This window comes from Astatotilapia calliptera, chromosome 4 (genome assembly GCF_964374335.1).
Source record: "Astatotilapia calliptera chromosome 4, fAstCal68.1, whole genome shotgun sequence".
In the NCBI taxonomy this organism is placed as follows: domain Eukaryota; kingdom Metazoa; phylum Chordata; class Actinopteri; order Cichliformes; family Cichlidae; genus Astatotilapia; species Astatotilapia calliptera.
Window position 1 is genome coordinate 6,641,625 of NC_137425.1, and position 24,636 is coordinate 6,666,260.

The 24,636-nt window shown below is 39.8% G+C and overlaps 1 protein-coding gene across 3 annotated transcripts in view; it reads left to right on the forward strand.

Moving 5' to 3' along the window:
- Nucleotides 1-15,055, forward strand: part of asic2 (acid-sensing (proton-gated) ion channel 2) — a 400,192-nt gene extending 385,137 nt beyond the window's left edge. For all 3 annotated transcript variants that reach the window (XM_026164245.2, XM_026164246.2, XM_026164244.2), the window contains 7 exons: nt 2,312-2,462; nt 2,801-2,857; nt 8,351-8,504; nt 11,159-11,250; nt 12,395-12,474; nt 13,127-13,195; nt 14,802-15,055. In XM_026164245.2, the coding sequence (XP_026020030.1) occupies nt 2,312-2,462; nt 2,801-2,857; nt 8,351-8,504; nt 11,159-11,250; nt 12,395-12,474; nt 13,127-13,195; nt 14,802-14,903 (705 nt within the window). In that variant the 3' untranslated portion in view covers nt 14,904-15,055. The remainder of the gene's footprint in view (nt 1-2,311; nt 2,463-2,800; nt 2,858-8,350; nt 8,505-11,158; nt 11,251-12,394; nt 12,475-13,126; nt 13,196-14,801) is intronic.
- Nucleotides 15,056-24,636: the final 9,581 nt, after the last annotated feature.

A 24,636-nucleotide genomic window follows, 5' to 3' on the forward strand; every position in this document is an offset into this window, starting at 1 on the left:
TTAAATCACAGCTCATTGCGGTGCAACAAAGAGAGACTTCAGTGAGAGGCAGAAAGGAGAGGAGGAGATCTATCCAGGGATGGTTCAGCCTCTTGGGCAATGAGCCTCCAGGGCTTCTGTCTCAGCTCATCTGTCAGCCCAGTTCTGTGACTGGCAGGGTGAAGACAGCCCCTGCTCTTCCTGCCTGCCTGCTGCGAAAACACTGTCCCTCTCCACAAGCCTGCACGGTGGGAAACACCACTCCAGCTAATTAATGCAGAACTCCACTTTGTATCAGGAGTCTGAGAGGAAAAACCTACCACTTTGAGCAGTTCCCACCTGTCTTTTCAAGCTTTTTCTCCGTAAACCTGGAGGGCATTTTAAAATATGTCCCAAAACAATCAGGATAATGATGATTGTGTAGGATAATTTGGGACAATGATTTGGAATGAGGCCTCGTGGAGTATGTTAAGAAGCTTGGTGATTAGTGAATCTTTGTAATGGATACCAATCAGTTTTCATGTTAAAATGACTGACAAAGACTATAAATGAACTCATTTTTGGTTAATAATATTAGGCGGAGATCAAAGCAGCTTTAATCAAGTGTGTTGAGGCACAAAATACATAGCCTATGGTGAGGGATGAATGAGCCCTCATATGGAGCAGGGCAATTTCGAGTTTAAGCTCCCCGGATGCAGAAATCGCCCTACTGTGGGCTTTTAGCTGAAGCTAAAAGGGCATGGCGTCCCCTTCATTGTCAGAGTCATTCTCCCCAAGGATAAAAAAAATATTTCATTATACTATTATTCCATTGCTCAAAGTCATTATGCTGCAGTTTGCCGTGGTAGCATTAGAATTAAGAAAAATAACATGGATAAGTGCAAATTTTGGAACTTGCTTCTGATTTGTTGAGGTCAGGCTTAAGCCACAACTCTCAAATTTGCTTTTCAGCTCACTCAACCGGCACTAATTTATTGTAGCCCACCCTGTTGTAAACTTTTTTTTTCTTTGCTGACTAAGTTGTAAAGCCTAATTGCATTGCTGGGGTATAACAAGGGGAATGGAACATTGATTAATAACACTTTGACTGGGGCGCAGGCCTCAGCTCTTATTAGATGAAACATAATCAGGTCAGCAGGTCTCAACGCAGTGAAAAGTGATATTGAGCACCTTAGATTATGTGATTACTAGAAATAATCAGATTTTGAATCAGCCTCAGCTGACTCTAATTAGGCCAGAAGTGAAGATTAGCTGAGGTGTGAAGGTGGTTTTAAAGGTTAAGGATGAGGGGCACCTTTTGTAAATCTCTAACAAATTAATAATGCCTGGGTGTTTGTAGTCATTGCTCACGCTTCCTCCAGCCATCATGCAGGACATGTTTAATTATTGCAGGAGACATTCTTACCTGCCCAGAAATGGCTAGAGGCTTCTGGGCTATGAAACATTCAACATGGTAGATTGTTGTTTGGATTGTGTTTGAATTTATTGTTCTAATTGCTGGTAAAATGATTGTATCTCCAAGAAATACAGAATTAGGTCTGTCTGGAAGCCGAGATACAACATTACCTGATAGCAAGGCAGAGTTTTTAAATTCTGTCACCGCTAACAAGCAGACTGTGGCCAAATTTCACCTGGCAGGCAGTAGCATTTTGTCTCATCCAAAAAAAAAAAAAAAGTGGTCTTTTGGCAGAGCACGTTGCTTCTCTTGGGATGCGCTGTGATGACAATGAAGGGAACTAAGGAGCAGAGGGTGGTGAGTGATGGATACAGTGCACGGCTGGACCTCACTGCCTCTGTTGTGGAGCAGATGGGCCTCCACGCTGCTCAGCCCGGTGTCCCTCGTTTCTCATCTGTTGTCCCAGTCCTCAGAGCTGCAGGAGCAGGAGGAGAACATTTGGAGTTGTTGTGCTCCCATGTCTGGGTGATGTGGGGGTTTTTTCCCAGACAGACTCTATCTGTTGAATTGTTTTCTGCACCGCCTGGTTTGTTGCGAGGCTCTTCTGCTTTTCCGACTTGGCTAGATTTCAGCAGCCGAGGAAGGTATTTTGTAGAGCTGCTGTCACTATCAGACCGCGTTGTGGATGGTTGTTGAGTATCTGCAGGTTTTGAAAAGTGTCTTTCAAAAAAAAATAGCATAAAAATCTTGAATATTTTCAAACTGATGATGCATACAGGCACAATAGAAATGTCAATAAAAATCTATAAATAGGTGTAGGTCCTTTTCTTTCTTAGGTCTTGGCCTACATCATTATATGTATTATTACTATGTAATACCACAGGCCTCCAAAGACATCCATCCTTAACCAACCTCCACTTTATTTCCTACCTTTAGCTGACCTACCTGCCTCCCCCATGGGGCGAGTGTGAGTCGAAAGCTCTGGAGTCTGGCTTTTTCCAGGTCTACAGTGTAACTGCCTGCAGGATCGACTGTGAAACACGCTACATAGTGGAGAATTGCAACTGCAGGATGGTGCACATGCCTGGTAAGCTCCCCTGCTGTTCTGACAGGACTGGGCAGAAAAACATCAAAGTAGAGGTGATGTGGTATTGAGCACGAATTCATCAGCAAGAGTTTTCAGCACGGTTTTATGAGATTTAACTCCATTGAGAGGCCTCATAATGATATGATAAGTCAATGCTGGATCAGGTGTTGGCATTTAAAAAGCCCTGGGATTATGTGTCTGGCAGGGGAAAAGGTGCTGTGCCTTGCAGATTGATTCATTTATCTATGTGTTTATGGTGCAAGGGTTTCAAGAACTTAATGTTTAAACACCACTGGGTCAACACCTCTTCTAATGTGTCTTATTTAAACTGCTCCTAGGAGATGCTTCGTACTGCACACCTGAGCAGTACAAGGACTGTGCTGAGCCTGCCCTTGGTAAGTCTGTTTGGATACACACACTTGGGATTCAAGATGATACACATGTAGCCTATGCTGGTTTACATATAATTTTTGCCTCAGCAAAGGATTAGGATTATTTTTTCTGTTGACACAGAGCTTTAATGCTAAACCTGATTTAAAAGTAAGCAACACTGGAGAGAATTTTAAATGGGAAACAGCTCAGGTTAAGAGTAATGTGGTAAAACACATGGACAACAACTGATTGCCACCGTCACACTGCGCATCCTGCTTGTAAGAGAACATAGGCTCTGCAGAGACAATGCTGCTCTTCCACTAAGGCGTCAAAAGTTTCTGTCTATTATATTGTAAGTGTATGTGTCACTTATGAAGTTTTTAAATTAATCAAGAGGAGTCATCTTAATATTTCCCCTTGTGCGTGAAGGGCTCATCAAGTCTGTAACCACCATCAGAGCAGACAGGGACTGCAGTGTAAGAGTTCAATTTAATGCCTGGATGGTCAGAAAGATAATGCGTCATATTTCCTGCATTGAGCTAAAAGACACAACCATGTAAAAAGTTCTGACAGGCCTGGCTCACTTTTTCAGAGTCAAGATTTATATTAACTTTGCCAGTTTTATTAAGTGTAGGCTCATCCAACGACTTCCTATGAAAATGCTTCTGCAAATACATCTGTCTGATATCTTACCAAATTGACACACAAGCCAGGCAGTATTGATTTTTTTGTGATTTTATCTAGACTAAATATCCTGAAAAGCAATAGCCTTTCAAGCCCGCTAGATCATAAGGTGTTTTCTCACCCCGTTTCCTATATATGATTGTCATGTTAGGGTGTGCTAGCAAGACAGGGACTGCAGTGTTAGAGTTCAGTTTAGGCTAGAGGTGGAGCTTATGTGTAGCAAGTTCATTGAAACACTAATAGGCACGCACAACACCTAAATACCAAACTTTAAGGAATATAAAACTACAGCAGCTAATCAACCTGGCAGCACTGTTAAAAAGTCTACTCCATAGCTAATGTAACTATACAATGAACGTTAAGTCCCCACGTTGTACCTGAGAGAGTGAATGCATCAGTAAGGAAGATGAGGACAGACACTTGGTAATTATCTTTTCGCATACAGTAGCAAAGGCCTTCTCTGAGTTTATGCATAAATGCATGTAAACACATTGACAAGAGAAAAGAAGGACAATTATACAACATCTGACTAAACATAGTCTATGCAACAACAACAATCTAATGCTTGTGGTGGTGAGAAGCCCATTTTTAATTAGGAAAAAAAAAAAATCTATCACCTTTTCAATGTGTCTTCTTTTTTAAAATGCATAAAAAAGGTTGGTGTTTGGAGCTCACTATGATGGAACTACATACAGAAGAAATGATAACAATGACGGAGGCTAGGTTGCAAGAATAAATAGCATGAAGGACAGCAACGGTGTAGCCTCGAGAAGGTAAACATAGACCTGAATAGATGCTTAGAAAATGAGTAAATGGGAAACAGGTCAGTGGAGGGCTGCAGGGAAATCAAGACACACAGAAGCATGTTCTTTTTTTTTTTCTTTTTAAAAAAAAAAAAAGAGAAATGGTGGTGCCCTGGTATGTTACCCAAGGTTGCACCTATGGCAGCTCATTCATTATGTGCGCCGCCTTTTTTATACGCCAGGGATTTATGAGCATCTTTCTGCTAATAGTTTAACGCTTCTGACATCCCCACTGAACGGCAAGCAAAAATGCCACAGAAAAACCTATAGCTCACCACTGTCTATGTGCTGTTCAACCTGTGAACCGTAGCAAAAAAAGTTATGAGTTTTGGATGTGCCCCGTTGAACGCGGACCAGTGGGAAAACAAAAAATGTAGGAAGTGGGAATGTGGCTAAAAGTTCCTCTTGAAAGGAACTGAGAAACAGAACAAACACAATAAGAATTGTGACTTTGATGCACATCATGTCTGGCTTGGTTTTCCGCTGTCCCACTGCAGTTTAAAGACTCAAAGACCTTTGCAATGCAAGACATTTCCACTGTTACTGGGGGGGAAGACTAGTAATTAAGACATCATGGCACACCTGAAACTGTTAACCAAAGCCACTGATAGCCATGTTAATTCAAATCTAATATATTTTTATGGTAAACAAAAGCGCATAAACACTGAGCGAGTACATAGATACACTGAATATTAACTAGATTCAGAAGCACAATGAGTAATGATGACCTTTATCAACCTCAACTGCTGGCCAGTGGGAGTTCATCAGCAATACTTGCTCTCATCCTACAGCTTTCTCCCTGCTCAGCCCCCACCTTTTCTCATCTCATCATAAATTATTTCTGGCAAGCAAGGAATAGACAAAACAGTCCAACAAAACTTTGAGGCAATCAGCACCAAGCCGCAGCACTCCCACACCACGAGAGCCCTCGGTGCAACTCGCCCATATTTTGTTAGCATGCACTCGAAAGCACAAGTTACATGGTACGATCATGGAGTGCACAAGGCTTAGGTGCATATTCCAGACAGCTCTTTTACTCTCTCTTCTGTAATTGGCTTCATTTTTGGAACAGTGAGGCTTTCATAATTCCAACACACTCACTTACTCAGCTTGGATCATTGAATGCAAATGAATTCAAGTTTAAAGTCCAACTGCCAATTTGCTATACCCACCACAGGAGATTTCACACAGCAGAGTTTGATTGGGTTTCTTTACCCATATAACTGCGTCACTCAAGTCCTGAAGTAGCCTTGAAAATATATTTTAATAGGAGACAGTTGCATCTGCTGTCTGTGAACAACTTGCTTATCTTTGCTTTTGAGGAAATGTAGATGGCTTAAAACTATAAATCCAGGCAGAAATGGTCTTCAGTTTCTCATGTAGCTGCTTCTTAAAGCAGCATGTTCGTAGTTTTTGTCAGGTAATGTATAACTAGCTGTTAATGCTAGCATTATGAAAATTATGAAATTTATCAGAAGGAAATGCATTATAGTAATTTCACATTTTAGATTAAAATGTTCATGAGAAAAAGAGTGGAGAAGCTGGACAAAGGTTATAGGCTTAGACAAAGAAATCAATCATTCGAATGCATGAGGCCTTGCTCTCATGTATCCAATAACGTCTCATTTGAATAAGAATAAGAGACCACTGTGAAGCCATATTGAATTTCCTCTTGCAATTACGTGACTGTGTGGTCCCGCCAGCTATTAGTGCACCGTGGGGAATATCTGCCTCCTGCTCTGTGATCTGCGGGCCTGCCACAGCGCTGCCTTGGTCAGAAAAAAGGTCTGATTATGTTAACTTCTGCTTTCTTTTCCATTCTGACAGGTTTTTTTTAACTCCCACGATTTTTAGCTCTGAAAAGAGAAGTTTTTTCATTGTGGGAAAAAGAGTTCAGTAATCTCTGGCAAAATTCAATGAGCTCTATTTAAACAATTTTAGAAAATCTGACTTTAAGAGATTGATGGGTGAGCAGTCTCAGTACCTGAGAACCTTTTATTTGAAAAAACATTGCTTGATATTACCATCACTCTTGAGAGAGTCGGTGTTATATAGGAGGCTGTGGACTTCACACAACCTCATTCGGTGTATTCAAGTACTTTTTCCTCCGAGTCTGCCAAAGCAGAAGCTTGAGTAGAGCTTGATGTTTCTGCATCAGGACTTTGTCTCCGTCAGGGTAAAGGGTGTATCACAGAGCACATGGTTATGTTTGATGCTTTATAATTTCTTCTCTGTGACACTAATTATGACATTCACTTTCATTAGGGCTTGATTGAGTAAACATCCACATAACACAATAGAACTTTTTAAATGTGGGCAGGCGTTTATGCTGATTTCTATGCCGGTGTTTGTACGTACAGCACGTGTGACCTCTAATTTTAGTTATAATAATGCCAGACGAGCAAGGAAAAGAATAGTAAAAGTCGTCAGTCAAATAATTGTGTTGGTTTGCAGTTGGAAACTATAGTAACTATTAAAAAAGTAAAAATGTGTATCAGTACCTCAATAATGTGTAGTCAGAAGTGACCACATTTAAATGAAAGGGTGAATTTATCAGTTAACATTAGAATGTCGGGTTAGCAGGCTACATCAGTGAACAATGTGGGTGCATCGTGTAGATACAGATCCTGCCAACTACTAAGTATCAAAGTTAAAAAAAAGTACTATAAATACAATACTTCCAAATACAATACAGCCAGGTATCCAGATAATCATCCAGAAAAGGCTTCAAAACCACAAGCACAATTTAGAGATCCAGTTTAGTGTCTTAAAGATGGATATCAGCTACAGCTGCCTGAGTTGGCATTAAGTTTAAAAGGGTTAAAAAGGGTGAGTTTCAAAATCACTCTGTATGTTCCTATGAAGAGGCAGAGACCAAAACTGTTTTTGTATTAGGCTGTAACCATGTTTTTTTTTTCTTCTTCTTCTTCTGTGACGTTAAACATCATTTTGAGCATTTTAACATCAGGAATTGAGTGGGAAGCTCCAGAATTGAGTTCTGGAGCTTCCCACTCAGGGAACTGCTGTTTTTGGTGCTTCTACAGTGCGCACACAATTGAGAGCAGAGTGACTACTGTGGACTGGATAAACTTAAACTTCATACATAAAAATGGGGTTATGTGGAGGTGTGGGTGGGTTTTGTCCTTCAGAACATCACTTTAGTGAAACAAGCAAACTAGTTTATTTCTCTGATTCATTGTTTGTCTGCACAAATGCTGCTCTCACTCTTCGTTCTCTATGCTGTTCACTGTCCACTATTCTCGCTCTCAGTGGTTTAAAAAAGCATTTGGGCCCAAGTCTAGATGTATTTGCAGTCAGTTACTGCTCTATACCTTAATATAAGCAAACGGCTTTTATGAACTTTTGTGGCCACTCACCATTAGATAACTGAGAAAGGACAGTAAGCCCCACTAAAAATCCCAGAAAGCACTATCCTCTGAGCAGGGCAAAGAAAAGGGTTTGCAATCCCAGGGGACAATTCCTATAGTATAGACATTATTTTAGTCTTTTATTATATCTTGTAATAAGAGATATATATTCTGTAGTCTCAACGGTGAGTTGATTTTCTCATACAATATTAGATTAATATATCGACCGCTTTGTGCAGATGACTCACTTCCTGGACATTTTTATTGAAATTTATTATTACACCACTTCGGTCTGGGCAAAGGTTCTTTAAATAAATGGGATGAGTCGTTTTTGCCAGTTTGATATGAAATACCTGTGGGATGAAGGGCTTAAAAAAATGCGGAGATTGTCAGTTTAATATTCAAAAACACATCAGGAGCCTCACACCCACAATCAATACTTTATGAAACTCTTTATGAAAACACTGTTCAGGTAGATATGAGCCAGTTTGGTCCATTTGCTGCCTTCAGATTGGATTTCTGACGATGTCAGGAATTGGAATCTAACGTTTTTTTCTTGTGTCAATCATGCTCATCCCATCCTCTGTCATTCTGTTCCTTTTTTTAAAATTTCAAATTTAAATACGCTCCCCCCCATCTCCATAACCACATCTTTATGAAGCTAAACTGTCTGCTGTGGAAAGCAGTAACTGCATGTGCAGGACGCCATGCAACATGACCCGCTACAACAAAGAGTTATCCATGGTCAAAATCCCCAGCAAGACTTCAGCCCGCTACCTGCAGAAAAAGTTCAACAAGTCAGAGAAGTACATCACGTGAGTAGATAACGCTCCTTATCATCTGCTATATTATTGTAATTAGTACATAACCATGCTACAGTTTGTCCTGTTATTGCTGTTGGAAATGACACTATGTATGTATAAGGTGTTATAGACACAAAACATAGGCCATTGTAGCCCGTTAGCATGGTGTTGTTAGGCAACATGATGATGTTATAGTGTATACAGTGGGGCAAAAAAGTATTTAGTCAGCCACCGATTGTGCAAGTTCCCCCACTTAAAATGATGACAGAGGTCAGTAATTTGCACCAGAGGTACACCTCAACTGTGACAGACAGAATGTGAAAAAAAAATCCATGAATCCACATGGTAGGATTTGTAAAGAATTTATTCGTAAATTAGGGTGGAAAATAAGTATTTGGTCACCTCAAACAAGGAAAATCTCTGGTTCTCACAGACCTGTAACGTCTTCTGTAAGAAGCTTTTCTGTCCCCCACTCGTTACCTGTATGAATGGCACCTGTTTGAACTCATCATCTGTATAAAAGACACCTGTCCACAGCCTCAAACAGTCAGACTCCAAACTCCGCCATGGCCAAGACCAAAGAGCTTTCAAAGGACACCAGGAAAAGTATTGTAGACCTGCACCAGACTGGGAAGAGTGAATCTACAATAGGCAAGCAGCTTGGTGTGAAAAAATCAACTGTGGGAGCAATCATCAGAAAATGGAAGACGTACAAGACCACTGATAATCTCCCTCGATCTGGGGCTCCACGCAAGATCTCATCCCGTGGGGTCAAAATGATCATGAGAACGGTGAGCAAAGATCCCAGAACCACACGGGGGGACCTGGTGAATGACCTGCAGAGAGCTGGGACCAAAGTAACAAAGGTCACCATCAGTAACACACTACAACGGCAGGGAATCAAATCCCGCAGTGCCAGACGTGTTCTGCTGCTGAAGCCAGTGCATGTCCAGGCCCGTCTGAAGTTTGCCAGAGAGCACATGGATGATACAGCAGAGGATTGGGAGAATGTCATGTGGTCAGATGAAACCAAAGTAGAACTTTTTGGTATAAACTCAACTCGTCGTGTTTGGAGGAAGAAGAATACTGAGTTGCATCCCAAGAACACCATACCTACTGTGAAGCATGGGGGTGGAAACATCATGCTATGGGGCTGTTTTTCTGCCGAGGGGACAGGACGACTGATCCGTGTTAAGGACAGAATGAATGGGGCCATGTATCGTGAGATTTTGAGCCAAAACCTCCTTCCATCAGTGAGAACTTTGAAGATGAAACGAGGCTGGGTCTTCCAACATGACAATGATCCAAAACACACCGCACGGGCAACAAAGGAGTGGCTCCGTAAGAAGCATTTGAAAGTCCTGGAGTGGCCTAGCCAGTCTCCAGACCTCAACCCCATAGAAAATCTGTGGCGGGAGTTGAAAGTCCGTGTTGCTCGGCGACAGCCCCAAAACATCACTGCTCTCGAGAAGATCTGCATGGAGGAATGGGCCAAAATACCAGCTACTGTGTGTGCAAACCTGGTAAAGACCTATAGTAAACGTTTGACCTCTGTTATTGCCAACAAAGGTTATGTTACAAAGTATTGAGTTGTATTTTTGTTATTGACCAAATACTTATTTTCCACCCTGATTTACGAATAAATTCTTTACAAATCCTACCATGTGGATTCATGGATTTTTTTTTCACATTCTGTCTCTCACAGTTGAAGTGTACCTCTGGTGCAAATTACTGACCCCTGTCATCATTTTAGGTGGGGGAACTTGCACAATCGGTGGCTGACTAAATACTTTTTTGCCCCACTGTAATTCAGCTTTTGCAGATGTTGACAGAATAAGGTGTGATAAGTAGCTGAAAGTGCATGAAGGCAAAAAAAAAAAAAAAAATCTGATAATTTTAGTCCATTGGTAGGTGGTTGCCAAGCAACCTGATGATTTCAGAATATGTTGTGCATAACTGAGGATTTGTGAATATAAATTAGATGTTATTATCATAAAATGAAAATAACGTCAGTTGTTATGGGTTTGTGAACAATGAAAACATGCCATTTGGTGCAAGGCAACATGATGCAACCATAATGTCTAATATAGATGAGAACCTTCAGGACGAGTTTTTCGGAGAAAAAAATAAACACACAAACTTCTTTTAAAGCATGATGGCTTCCAGATACAAAATTCCTACACTTATAACTGATCCTGTGGTACAGTTTATAATTTATAGTTATCTTTAACCTTAATTAAACCCAGTTCAATGAGTACTAATGTGCTTTTGTTGATTAATTAGAACTGTTCACTTTGTTTACTTGTAAACATATGCAACATGACATTTTACAACTGAATAAAAAAGGAGCTGAGCTTACTGTGTCTATGAATTGATCATTTGAAGGGGAGACAGACAAAAAAAGGAGAAAACCAAACTCTGCCTGTAAAGAGGTTAAGCAGTTTCTCCTTGCGAATTACCCGCGCAAACCACTTGGCCTTTTCTCTGTTCTTGCTTTAAATAAAGGTTGTAGATAACAGGGATTGTTGAAAGCTGAATTAAGGTAGTAAGCAAGTTGTTTTTCCTCTAGTCACTCTTGAAATAAATGAACTATTATTAACTGAAGTTTTTACCTGAAGTGGGGTTTTATTAGGAAAAATAAATGAACCTTCTGTTACCTTTTACAGAGACAACATCTTGGTGTTGGATGTGTTCTTTGAAGCTTTAAACTACGAGACCATCGAGCAGAAGAAAGCCTATGAGGTGGCAGGCTTGCTGGGTAGGTGGGCTCATTGATTACCTTGATTTCCAAACCTGGATTTCATATGGAAAACAAACAGAACGCATGTATAAAATCTTGCATTTTTCATAGATTATACTGTTTACTTGATTCATATTTAAGTTATAAAATGTGTTGCTTTTGTTAGGTTACTGTATTTTTGAGATTTATTTCTATTTCTTATATAAAGGATGTTCGCCGTAGCTAAATTACTCTTTACTTATTGGTAATGGAGCATCTTGTCTTAAAAAGATAATTCCAACATACCTCATAAATTTAGCTATTAATAATCTCCATGTTTCCTTATTAGAGATTGAACACAGGAAGCTCAGTAAAGTTTATGTTTTCATATTATATAGTTTATGAAGGCCAGTGGCTTTGAGACGAGCTGTGATGGTTTGAGATGTTCTGGGATTCTGGTGTCAAAACTACCAAAGAAAATAAACCATGTCAAATATGGCCGTTCAGTCAGGTGCTGCTGACGTCACAGACAGCATCTCTGCCCTTATGTGCCAAAGCAATATTAGATGCGGACGGATAGCAGACCTGTTTTAGAGAGCAATAAAGTCGGCATTAGTAGTTAGCACTGTGGTTCATGCCCTGCATTTTGTTTAGGTGTCCTATCACTCCCTGCTGTGTTTCCTTTTTCCTCCTGAGCAGCTTCAGAATTGGTGCAGAGCTTTCTGATAGACTATTTCCAAATAAAATGATCCCTTTCTACTTTTTCTACTTTCTAAAAGGCAATAAATGCACTAAAAAGTGCAATTTTTTAGTCATTTTAATGACCTTTCAAGACCTAACATATCTTTTGTATCAGTTTGGTCCAACAAACTGCAGCACCATCTGATGAGCCATCAAAACCATGGATCTGTCAGTGTCGCTCGACTTTCTGGGTCACATCCTTTATTTCACCAGTAGCAACACGCCTCTTGCAATTTATAACACCAGGCTGTTTTCACAATGAAAAAAAAATTGTCTCTCTTTCTGCCTGTCTGTCCCCGTTATCTGTGCCTACGTGTTGCAAGTAAATCAAATCAAGTCTTTCCCCTGACCATGACACAAAGATCTTTCCAGAAAAACAAAAGAGTGTCTTCGCTTTGTATTTCTCTTGGTGTGTCTGTACTGTACTTCTGTCCTTCCACAGGTGATATTGGTGGCCAGATGGGTTTGTTCATTGGAGCCAGCATCCTCACCATCTTAGAGCTGTTTGACTACGCGTATGAGGTCTGTTTCAAATTTCTTACTGTCATATATACCTGTTGAAATGACTAATAAATCCTGAACACCAGCCCTGCTCTCAATAGAGTTTAATAATTTTTGTTTTTTTGATTTTTGGCAGAGCCCTGATTGTGAATGGTGACAACAGAATCAATGTCACAGATACAAAAAGCAGATCAAAAGCTAAATTCACTCTGGTTCTGGCTGAGATAAAGGACTGTGGGATGATACTTTTCCATTACCTTTACTCTATTGTGCGCCTTTTTTTTAGAGCTTCTCATGCTGCTTTCAGCTTCGTGGGGTTCTGATAAGCACATAACAGTCTTCGCCTGCCCTAGGGTTTTACAGATACACAGAAAAAGTCATTTTGAAGAATTTTTCCTTCATTTTAATGACCATATTATGGGGTTATGGGGATAAGAAGGCCTCATGTTGCTGACATAAGCATTTCTAAAGCAACTTTTTTCAACATGAAAGCTGTTGCTTTCACGCTGAGCTTATTGTAATGTCGTACTTTGTTGCCACATTTCCCACCTAATTACGTTTTTGCCTTGAAACCAAATGTTTCTTTACAGTCAGTAATTACAAGAAGAGCTCTCAGAGATCTTCTCTAACAGTTGGAATTAAGTGTTTCTGATTTTTATTTTCTGATCTGCAGGTGGTGAAAGACAGACTACTGGACTTACTAAGCAGAGAGGAGGAGGAGGAGAGTCATGGAGAGGACGTGGTAAGAGTGACCTTTACACTTTTTCTTGTTAGTCGTCTTCACTGAGAGCTCTTTGGAAGTGGAGCATGTAAATCTGGTATAATTTCACTCACTCCGATCATGCATATCAAACCGTGCACTATTCCTGCTCCTCCACACAAGCATGTAGAAAGGGCACCCAAGCAAGACTAAGACTGTGTTCTGACCATGTCATGGCAATTTGGCAGGAAAGCTTAGCTCCAAAAGAGATGTCTTGATGAAACCAAGCAGCAACAACCACTGTCTTTAGTGTTACTAATGTCAGCGACAGTATAAGGAGTACCATGATGTTGATGGACAGAACTGTCAAACTGTGCCCTAATTTAATATAAATTTGAAGGAGGATATCTGCAGAGTAGTCAGTGAGAATTATCAGCTTTCAGTAGCAACTTATTAGACATTACTTTTTGTTTGCTAATTGATTTTGTTATTATTATTATTATTATTTAGTTTTTGTGTATTTATTATTGTTTGTTTTGCTGCACTTTATTAAAACTGAAAAAATTGCTCATGTGTATATCCATATCTCCTATGCTAACAAAGTTATCCAGTCATGACTGAGTTTCAGTTTTAATAATGGAATAATTAGCTGGTCTACTGGTTAGCACTCCCAGTTATGTGAGTGTAGAGGTTAGCACTTTTCCCCTCACATCAAGAGGGTTCATTACATAGGAAAAAACCCTCCAGAAGAACCAGGCTCAGGAGGAGGCAGCCATCTACTACACTCAGTTGGGGATGATGGAAAGAGAAGAGAGCAGAGAGAGACAGGACAAAATACATACTATAAAGAGAGAGCCAGACTTTAATGATAGCTGATGAGTAAATGCAAAGTAGTATATAAATGCACAAAAAATGAAAAGTGGTGAACTTCTGCACTTCACAGTGCATCATGCAAATTTCCCAGCAGCCTAGGTGCATTACATCGTGTCTCCCAAATCCAAACTGGGAGCCCTCCCAAACTATTTTTAAAGAGAGCAACATGCTCTGTTGGGGTGATATGGTACTATGAGGACTTTAAGATAAGCTAGCACATGATTATTCAAGACCTTGAATGTGAGAAGAAGGGTTTTAAATTTGATTCTGAACTAACAGGGAGCCAATGAAGCGAAGCCAGTATAGGGGAAATATGCTCTCTCTTTCTAGTCCCTATCGGTACTCTCGCTGCAGCGTTCTGGATCAAATGAAGGCTTTTGAGGGAGCTTTTAGAACAACTTGATATTTACAATAGTCCAACCTAAGTAATAAATGCAGTAAGCAACTTGTTATAGCATCACTAATTGTTTTTATCCTGAGTTAGTATTAGGTTAGACACCATGTTTCTAAGATTTTTAGGGCCGAGTACAATAACCTCAGATTTATCATTTGTTTTGTTTTCCTGAATTCAGATTAAGGAAATGAAAACACATTAAGCCAGTGAGGGTTTGTGCATCTTATTGGTCAAGTAAAAACCTTTTGATCAGACCTTGCATACTTATACTAATTCAGTTTTCAGAGTTCAGGTGGAAGTTTGGTTATTCTAAATACTACCTGTAGGATCGTGCCACTTTATAATGTGACCTAGCCCTTGGCCTTTCACTCTTTTTCCCAGAGTTCCTGTGACCCTGTGGCAAACCACTCAGAGTCCATCAGCCACACTGTGACTGTCCCCTTGCAGACAACGCTGGGCACCCTGGAGGAGATTGCCTGCTGAAGCCCGTCTCCCTTCCCCTCAGAGCAACACATATCCAGCGGCTGCCTCCACTAGGTGGCGCTACATCCTTCGCTACAGCATCCTGCAGGACCTTAAAAAGGGGGGGGAGGAGACAAGGACAAGAACACTGGTTGGTCTAAGGACAGCGCTTTGCTCTGTTACACCCCTCCCCCCGTCTGAGGCACTAATAGGGATGAAGGAGCTGTCAGCTGGACTTATCAGCACTTTTTGTCACCCTGCAATAGGAGGGTGGCCTCTGCTGTGCCAAACCCGCAGTGGGGTCTGAGTCTCCACATGCACGCACACACAAAAAATGTGACTGGGTGGGACAATAACCCATAAAGGGGACTCATCCCTGTGCAGCATATTTATGTAAAATAACACAAATATGTTGCTCACTGCCAAACGAACTGTACAAAAATTGGTTTCGACTGTCCAAACTGCATGCGTCGATCTCTCTTGCTCTCTTTGCTGATGCATACGTTGGACTGCAGTGTTGCTTTACTCTATATGTGCGCCATTTGCCCCGCCCCCCATCTGCAGCACAGGCCTGTAACAAGGGCCCAGGTGAGAAATTGAACTTCGAATGTACAGATTGAACGTATGGTTGTTTAAAATCATAGTTCAGGTTGTGACCAAACCGTCTCTGAAATCTATTCTAATGAGCAGTTTATCATTTCTTTAATATGCAGCTAATTATCTTTGTAGTAGGAGTTGGTGAAGTGTGAGGGAGAAAAAAACTTAATATTTTTTGCTTTGTTTATTGAAAACAGTGTGAACATTTAGGAGCCCACATTTTGCATATTCTTTTCACCTTTCAGTTTCTGTTTAACGAGTTTACTTGAAGGCAAGTTTGTTGCGTGCAGTGCTAAGCCCTTCTTTACAGGCATCTTTAAAATGATGCCGTATGCTTACATTTAATTTATGTGAATAAAGGACTTGCTTCTGGCTGCTGCACTTCACCAGAGGATTTATTTGCCTGCCAGACAGCAAGCCTTGTACAAAACACTGCAGTAAATGAATACGGCCAGGGAGTTGTTAAACCATTATTTCATTAAGAGAATGTCAGGGTGAAATTTTGGACAGCTATTACCATTTTATCAAGAATGGCATCGTTTTGTCCTCGGCCAAAAGAAATCCCCAAGCTTAACAATTTTAAACCATTTTCATGATTATAAAAATGATTACAAAAGCACCATGAGGAGTATTTGGCTAGGATGTTTGTTAAGATACAGGGTCTGCTGTGTTATGGTGTAAATAATTGTGTTTTATTTTCTCTATGGCTTTCATAAAAACGGGTACCACGCAGAGATGCCTGAAGCAACTCTTATTCAAAAGAACTTTGGTGAAACGTCAACTCCAGGTCCACAATTGACTGCATATATGTCACGTTTCTTTAAGAATATTACTCATTCAGCAGTTCTAAGTAGGCCAGTATGTTATTGAGGTAGTTGAATGTCGTGCTAAAAATGAAAGACCCATGCTTTTCAGTACGGGTTTAGCTGAACCTTGAGTGTACTCAAAAGCAACCATTACATAGTACATCGTGGCTTCACACCAAAAGCTTTTGTGATACTACTCGGAAGATTTAGTGTATCTGAGTTTTTTGGGTTTGTTTGTTTGGTTTTTTTTTTTTTTATTTCTAGCCCATGATCATCCTGGCTTGGTCTCTGTCATCATGGTAATATACATTACAGGTAGGAATGAATTCAAGTGCTTTGTTAGACTGTTTGAATTATGATTTCCATCTGTGGCTCAACCTGCTGTATGTGTGTATCTCATGTTGTGGCTTCAGACGAACACAGTCCTCAGCTACCCTGCAGGGGGAAACATAAATGTGTCTCTTCTCTCGCCGGCACCGACACTGGCTGTTTCTTCTGTCTACGTCAGCTTCAGTTGTTATTGGAGGACAGCGTTTTCTCATTTTGTGATGCAGCATACAGTGTGTGTTTTTAATGTGAAATGATTAAATGAAAACATTGTTTTGCAGCGGCTGGGGTGTTTTTGTGGTACGGATGAGCAAGACAAGCCTGTTTGCGTATCACCGGTGAACAGCAAGGACACTTAATGTGTTTTACAAGGGCATCACGCAGGAAACAGAGGATCAGAAGAAAAGTTGCTGGGAATGAAAACTGAGGATAGTTGGAGTTCAGGCATCTGCAACCTCAGCTGAAATAATGACGTTACGTCTCTGTAAGCTGCTTTGCAACCCACATACGCACCAGATCCTTCTCTTACTACTATTCCTGAGTTAATCGATGTCATATATGCTGTCACTGATACCTTCTTTGTTCTGTGCTGGGGTTTTAAATGTCCTATGCCTTTAATTTCTGCATATTAAAGGGTCCCCACCCTTTAATATGCAGAAAAAAAGGTCCTGGAAAATGGGCAGTTATAAATTACTGCAGATGGAAATAGCAGTTCTCTGATTGCTTACATGTAGATCCTTAGAGGATAAAAGTCCTTCACTTTAATTTAACTTGTTAGCATGCTAACAATTAGCCTTAAGCAAAATGCGTTGATAAGAAGGTTAGAACATTAAGACATAAAGATCATACCAAATTACTGACATGGTTATTGGTTAAGGTTAGGAACGAAAGTGGTAAAGCCAAACAAACATATTTGTACTAAATATCGTGTTGAAACATCCATTTTTCTTTGAAATTTCTCACTCTGATCCAGAGTTTTGGATAATAAGAGCTGTCTAGACAGCTTAATAACATGTGATTGTTAGAAAATAAAAGAATAAAGACAATAATGATCAACAATTGAATAAAACGGAAGAATCATAAGAATAGAGTTACAATGCAGTTTGGGTTTGATTATTTTAATATTTGGTCTATAAACGTGAGCATCATTCATGATATTTACAGCTAATTATGTAAAACAGAAGAGCTTAAAGGTTGTAGACAGAAGCATGTTGTTGACCACACTGAAGCTAAAAACATGACCATATTTTCTAAGATCAAATACTTCAGTGCATTCAAGTGTTTAATGACTAAAGAAGAAAAATGCTGTGCTCTCCTGAACAAAAGAAGGCATCTAGACTGTAGAATTAAAGCCAACAAGTAGGCTGCGTGCCAAAATGTATCAGGATGTTTCTTTATTTATTTGATTTTTGCAAATAAGATCTATCCCAGCAGCGGTGAGTCCAGTCACATCCAGCCAATTAAATTCAATTTTGTTTATATAGCAAATAAATCACAGCAACAGAAAACAGCCCAAAACGTATGACCCCCTTTGAGCAAGCCAATAAAAACTGCTAGACTAGATTATAATTATTTAAGTTTAAAAATGAGACATTTAATTACCTCCTTATCTGCACACTTATTCCAATAGATATTGTTTTTGCTTTGTGTTTCTGAGCTTGTCAATCTGCTGTTCTCTATGGCAGTAGTAGTTCTTTAATGTGTAATTTATTGTGATGGGTAGAAAGTTACCTCTGAGTCGTCTTTAAGGACATTCTGAACTCTGTAAGATACAATGAGTTATTCTTTATTTATCTGAGAAATTCTTTTGGAGAATTTAAAATAATAATAAGAATACAAGAATAAGATCTGACATCCATCCATAGCTTTTCTAACATTTATCCCAGACAGCAGTAAGTTGTGCTGCCCTCTCCCTCCCTGCCGCTGCCTACAGCTCATCCTGGGGGAAACTTAGGCAATCACCTCAGCCAAGAAACATAATCCAACCTGCATTTCCTGGGTCTGCCCTGAGGTCTCCCCTCCAGTTGGACATGCCCAAAACACTTCACCTGAGATCCGTCCAGGAGGCATCCTGGACAGATGCCCGAACCTCTTTAACTTGTTCCTGTATTGCAGGAACAGCAGCTCTGCCCTGAGCCGCTCCCAAACGACTGACTGAGCTCCTCAGCTGGTCTCTAGAGGTATGCTGGGACATTCTTCTGAGAAGGTTCAGTCAGTTCAGTGTTTCTTTTGGACATAGGTGTGGTTAGAACAGAAGATGATCCACCAATTAACTTTGCTCCCACTTCACCAAAAGAGACCAGGACGGTGAGCATGGCTGCAGAAATGACATCAAACAGCCTGTCATTCCTGACCATGAACAAGAACTGAGATGCTTGACTTCTCCATATGAGGCCTGGAGCAGGCAATCCACCTGTTTGCCTGAGAATCATGGCTTCAAAACTGGCAATTCTCATCTCAGCTACATTGCTGTCCCACTACACGCTCGAGGGCACCGCTCAACAGGAGCGCAAATCTGAAGCCCACTAGTTGGACATATTTGATCCATCCCCTGACTGTGCAACGAGATTTTGTCCATGAATGTTATAAGCAAAATTTGTGAAAAGGGCAGCCATATAGTCCGAAGCTCACAGGCACCTACACAACTCCTACAGAAAAAAAACCCTGAAGAAAATCAAGCTGGATCAATTGTACAGTGGCCTGGTGAGATGCTGACATCTGTGCAACATGCACTATCGACAGAAATGTTCCCCTATTCAGTCTCAGATGATTACAAAAGCTTGAACAGAGAAGGAGTCACACCACAGCAGCTGAATAAAAATCCTCTCGAAACCCAATTTAGCTCACTGATCAGGTTTTACTAGGCATCAGTGCTTTTAAGAAAATCTAACACCGTTACAGTGGCTGTAATGAACCTTTGAACTCACTGAGAGTCTGTGTGATTTCACACTTTTCGATATTTCAGTTTTTTTCTCTTTAATTGTCAATGAAGAGCTTTTACTCTCAAGTTTTTAAAAATTTACTTAACAGAGTACGATGAATACTATCGCCACCTGTAACAATTAGGGTAACATATATGATTTAAAATCATTTTATTGATGTGTAGATAAGGTGGCGTGAATGTTGTTTACGTAGAGCTTTAATGCTATAGGGCGTCATCTTCCACAGAGCACGAGAAAATGTGTGCCTGCTGCATCTGTGTCTGCCTCCTGATGATAGTGTGCCAGTCCTCCTTTGATCCTGTAGGATACATTGAATCAGGAGACACGGTAACATGGACTCAAAAGAGCTCCATTTTAAAAAAACTGCATATATATAATTGAGTGTCCCCAAGAATCTCAATACATCAGTTAATTTTTAGAAAGCACCAAATGGCAAAAGAAACCAATGATATGAAATCATTAGTCGTAAAAATTGGTACGATAGAAAGAAGCATCTGTGAGACATGATTAAAAAAGCGTTTTCCTCCAGGGTCTGTGGGATGAAGGTTAAAGGAAAGAGATAATATTCTACTTTAGAAATGCATCAAAGTTAAAAGAAAGAATGATTAATGGGCACACTGAGGGAATTATACTCACAGGGACATCCAGTTTTGTTTAAATTCAGAGATAAGGAGCAGTTACATTTTCAGAGTTATCTGTTTTCCAAAAGGGTTACTTCTGGTTTACGTAAATTAGTATTCTTCACGCCTTTTTGTCTTCTCGGAGCTGCTGCAGGCTGGAGTTCAGCCTCAGTTCAGTCTTAGTTCGTTTAACAGATATTTAGGAATCGGAAATTGCCGGCAGGTCAGCCATAGTGCATCAGAAACTCTATGTAAACACACTGATTGCCTTGGTAGAGCGGGAAGCCACACAAAGACAAGGTTGCACAAGTACTTAAAAGAGCATGGCAGAAACAATAAAATCAAATGCTTCGGTGCATTAAAGTGTTTCATGAATCAATTTTGCATGTTAAAGCAAGAACGGAAAATGGCTGAGCTCTGCCAAACACAAAAAGGGAGAGGGGTTTTGTAATGTCAGAGTCCACAACGGGGCTGTGTGCCCAAATATGTCAGGATGCATTTGTTTCTAGATGAAAAACACTTTCTAAAAAGCCTATTGTTTATATGTTTTGTGTGTCAAAGCAAGATCACACAAATATGGATTTTTAAAACAAATCCCGTGTCAGAAAGAAATGTGCATCCATCTGTTCAGGCTGGTGTTCACGAGGGAAAGCCAAAGGCTCTCTGATCTGAACAACCACAGTTCATTTGTCTGTACGCTCATTATAAACCCTGCAAATGTAATAATGGACACAGTTTTTTGCCATGGTTTGTTTACTTTTAGACATGAGTATAAATGTGAGGGTTAATTTGAGGGAATGGAAGGTTAATTTTAAAGAATTCTTAGGGTTAAAGCAAACACTCATTATCTGAACAGCTGGAACCAAACAAGCATCAACAAAAAAGCAGACATACCCAGTGTTTACTGCGAGTCCAAATCCCAAAGTTATGTAGTTAGATGTCAGAAAATTACATTTTACAAGCTTAAACTTGTGAAAAAAATGACTTATAGTTAAAAAGTTAAGATAAAGTTAAACCATTTATCTGCTAAATATTCTTACACTTTAACTTGAAGTCAGTGTTTATTATAAATATAGAAAGAATTCACATAGATGTACAATAAATACTGCCTCTGTTAGGGAGGTTTTCTGTTCTAAATTCAGTATTCATTAGCAGATTAACTTAAAAACATGGATTTAAATTAGTTTTGCTTTGGGCCAGGGAAGAAACTTTGAAGCAAATTTTTTGCCTACGGGTGAAACGGCTGATGATTTCTTCCTGTTTTTCTTGGTTCAAGGTTGGCGTTCTATTTATTCATGTCTCGAGAGATTTCTAGCTGTTTTTTCAATTTTTTATAACTTCAAATTTTATCCAGTCTTCATAAGAATACATTAAATTTACAGATCGCCTCTGAAAACATGCTCCATTTTCTACCGTCCATACAGTTTTGTTTCGTTTTTCTTCTTCGAGTATCCATGACCCGTGCTACAAAGCATCAGAACTACCGGAGTCATTACAGCTGCAGGGCAAACTCACCCAAATCACACACAATATTTGCCTTCCATGTAATTTCCAATTTGTCTATTTTAAAGGTTTTTTGTCTATCTTAGGTTCACATATTATCCTCCTTTGTCCTCAGATCCAACAACAAATAAAGCAGTAAGTCATACATGATAAATAGCACCATGTGAGTGTTATTTTTAAGTAAGTAGAAAAAGTACTACAAAGCTACTTTTAAGAAACTGGAGAAAATCATTTAAAATGATTTATATGATTTAACCTGAGTATGCACAGTGGATCAGCTGTCAAGTTTGTTGTCAAGGCCTCTTTGACCTTATCAACGTCTCTTACAACCTCATATTCCAGTGATTAGCTACCAAATCAAACTTTGAATCATCTCCAGAGCTTTTATTGATGTGATCTGCCAAAGAATAATGAGAGAACAGGCCTCGCCTGGCCACAAAACATCTTGTCAGTCAATTGTTGAATTATTTTTGAGACTGAAAATAATTCCTAAGCACTTGCAGTGGTTTTGTTAAACCCTGAAAGCTGAAAGTAGGGACTTCAACCACATCTTTAAAAAAAAAATAAGTCCACTGTTATAGTGTACAAAATTGTGTCACTGTCTAAAGACACTGCTCAAAAACTTTACATTTTGTAATCAGAAGTCAGTTAAACTTCTGGGATATTGATCTGCATGGGTGGTTAATCAGTTTCAGCTGCTTTGGTGTTAATTAAATTAGCAGGTGCACAAGAAGAGGAGCAATGAGAGAACTCCCAAAACAGGAATCGTTTTTCAGATCAATGACATTTTCTTCCCCTCCTCATCTTTTTGACTGTTTTTTTTCCCCACTAGTTTTGCAGCAATCGCCAATACCTGGACCCTACAGAGGACCTATAGAGGTTGCACAGGTATTGCTGCTGCTCCAGGGTGGCACATTAAAACGTGCCAGTAACGGTGCCTGTGTTGTGTGTGTGTGTGTGTGTGTGTGTGTGTGTGTGTGTGTGTGTGTGTGTGTGTGTGTGTGTGTGTGTGTGTGTATTTGGAATCACTGCTGCAAATTTTTTTCATTCGGATGTTTGGGGTGTCTTCCAATTCAGCCATCTGTTGATCATTTTTATTTCCATCAAATGACCCGACAGCTTTTTTTATCCAATTGATATCAGTATAGCTATCCAGATTGATTTTTTCCCTCCATTGAAATCTGATGTGTTTTCACAATGTTCCTTTAATTTTTTGAGCTGTGTAATTTTGTACCTGACAGTCCATTACACCCCGAATTCACCCACGAGGCTCCTGCAGGCCGAGGCCTGGCCATAGATTATAGTAGCATCTAAACTATTTCACACTGTTATAAATACCCACACTATGTTCATCAGTGAACAGACAACACACATCAAGCAGCACTTTTAAAACCAGTTAACGCAGTTGATCAGACACCACATCACTTGGTACTTTTCATTCATGTTAGCGAGATAAAAGCAGCTAGTGGAGAGTGAGTAGATTAAAGAGAAAATGAGAGATAATTGGAGTCTGAACAAAGACACAGTTGGGCACTGACAGTGGGACATCCACTGGAGAGGTTTGTAGAAAAAAAGAGAGAACTTCAGGGAGAAAAACAGAGTTTGAGTTTTCCTTTAGTTCTGCCAGATAAAAGTCATTCCCGAAGTGGGAATTGGGGATTTTTCATTTCTTTTTCCAATCTAATCTTAGAGGCTCTTTGTTACCTGATGTGAGAAAGCAAAGCTAAACAAGGGCATCAGGGTTAAATGTTTACTTAACCTTGATTTATAATTTATACCTGCACAAATTTGTTCTCTCAAAAGCAATTTTGAAAAGATGATTGCATTGTTCACTCAAAACAGACACAACATTTTGAGAAGTGCTGACTTCATCTCACTGACTATGATCTGTTTTAGGACTCTGATGCTGCATCGTTAAATCTTGCGTATACTCTTCCCGAGTGCTACCTGGGACTGAATCATATTTAATTACCTGTTGACCGGTTTATTGGTTAAGGGGAGTTGAATACTAATTTAATCACAAGCCCCAGCCTCATCAGGATGCTCCCATCATGTGTTTCCAGCATGCCCCGGGGAAATCAGTGGCATTCAGAGCAGTTAACAAGGCTAATAATCCTTTCAGCTAATGAAACAACATACACATCCACCTGACCAGCTCTCTTAACAAATCATGTGTCAACATCCCTAACATCCTCAGGAGAGTTTTTCGAATGCATTGAGGAGTCTATGCAGTGATATTACTGAAAGAGGGCTGCTACAGGCTCGTCATGACCTGATAATTTAAAGCCCTGGAACAAAGTCCCTTAATGACATTCACAGAAAGACTTTGCAAGTACAGTTCTATAAAGTGATACATGTATTGGATCATGTTAATGTGCACAATAGAAGCATCCCTTGAGATCTTGACCTGGCTCATTGGTGCATTCTGCAAACTGACTGGTTAGGATGAAAATGCAAACTCATGGCACTTTATGAACCGGGCATTTTTTCTACTGACTTAAGAAATGCCATGATATTAGTGCTCTCTGTATTTTCAAGGCTTTTTTATGTCCATGCTTTTATTACTAGGGAGCCAGTGATTTAATGTTTAATAAGGCATTTGAACTTATTAAATATTTACTTAAGTGTAAAATGTTAATCTGAAAAGTAACTAGTAATGAATGAGAATATTCAGTAGGCTTGCTAACTTGACTGAGTTTAAAAAGAGCTTTCCAGAGGGTCATCACTCATTCTCATCACTGGCTCATCTACTTGATAATGCAAATATCTAATTGGCCAATCATGTGGCATCCACTCAACAGACATGTAGGAATACAGAGATGGTCAAGATAACCTGCTGAAACCATGTGGCATGGTTGTTGGTGCCAGATGGGCCGCTCTGAGTATTTCACAAACTGCTGATCTGTGGGGATTTTCTAAGGTTTACAGAGAAAATACCCAGTTTGTTTTGTTTATGCCA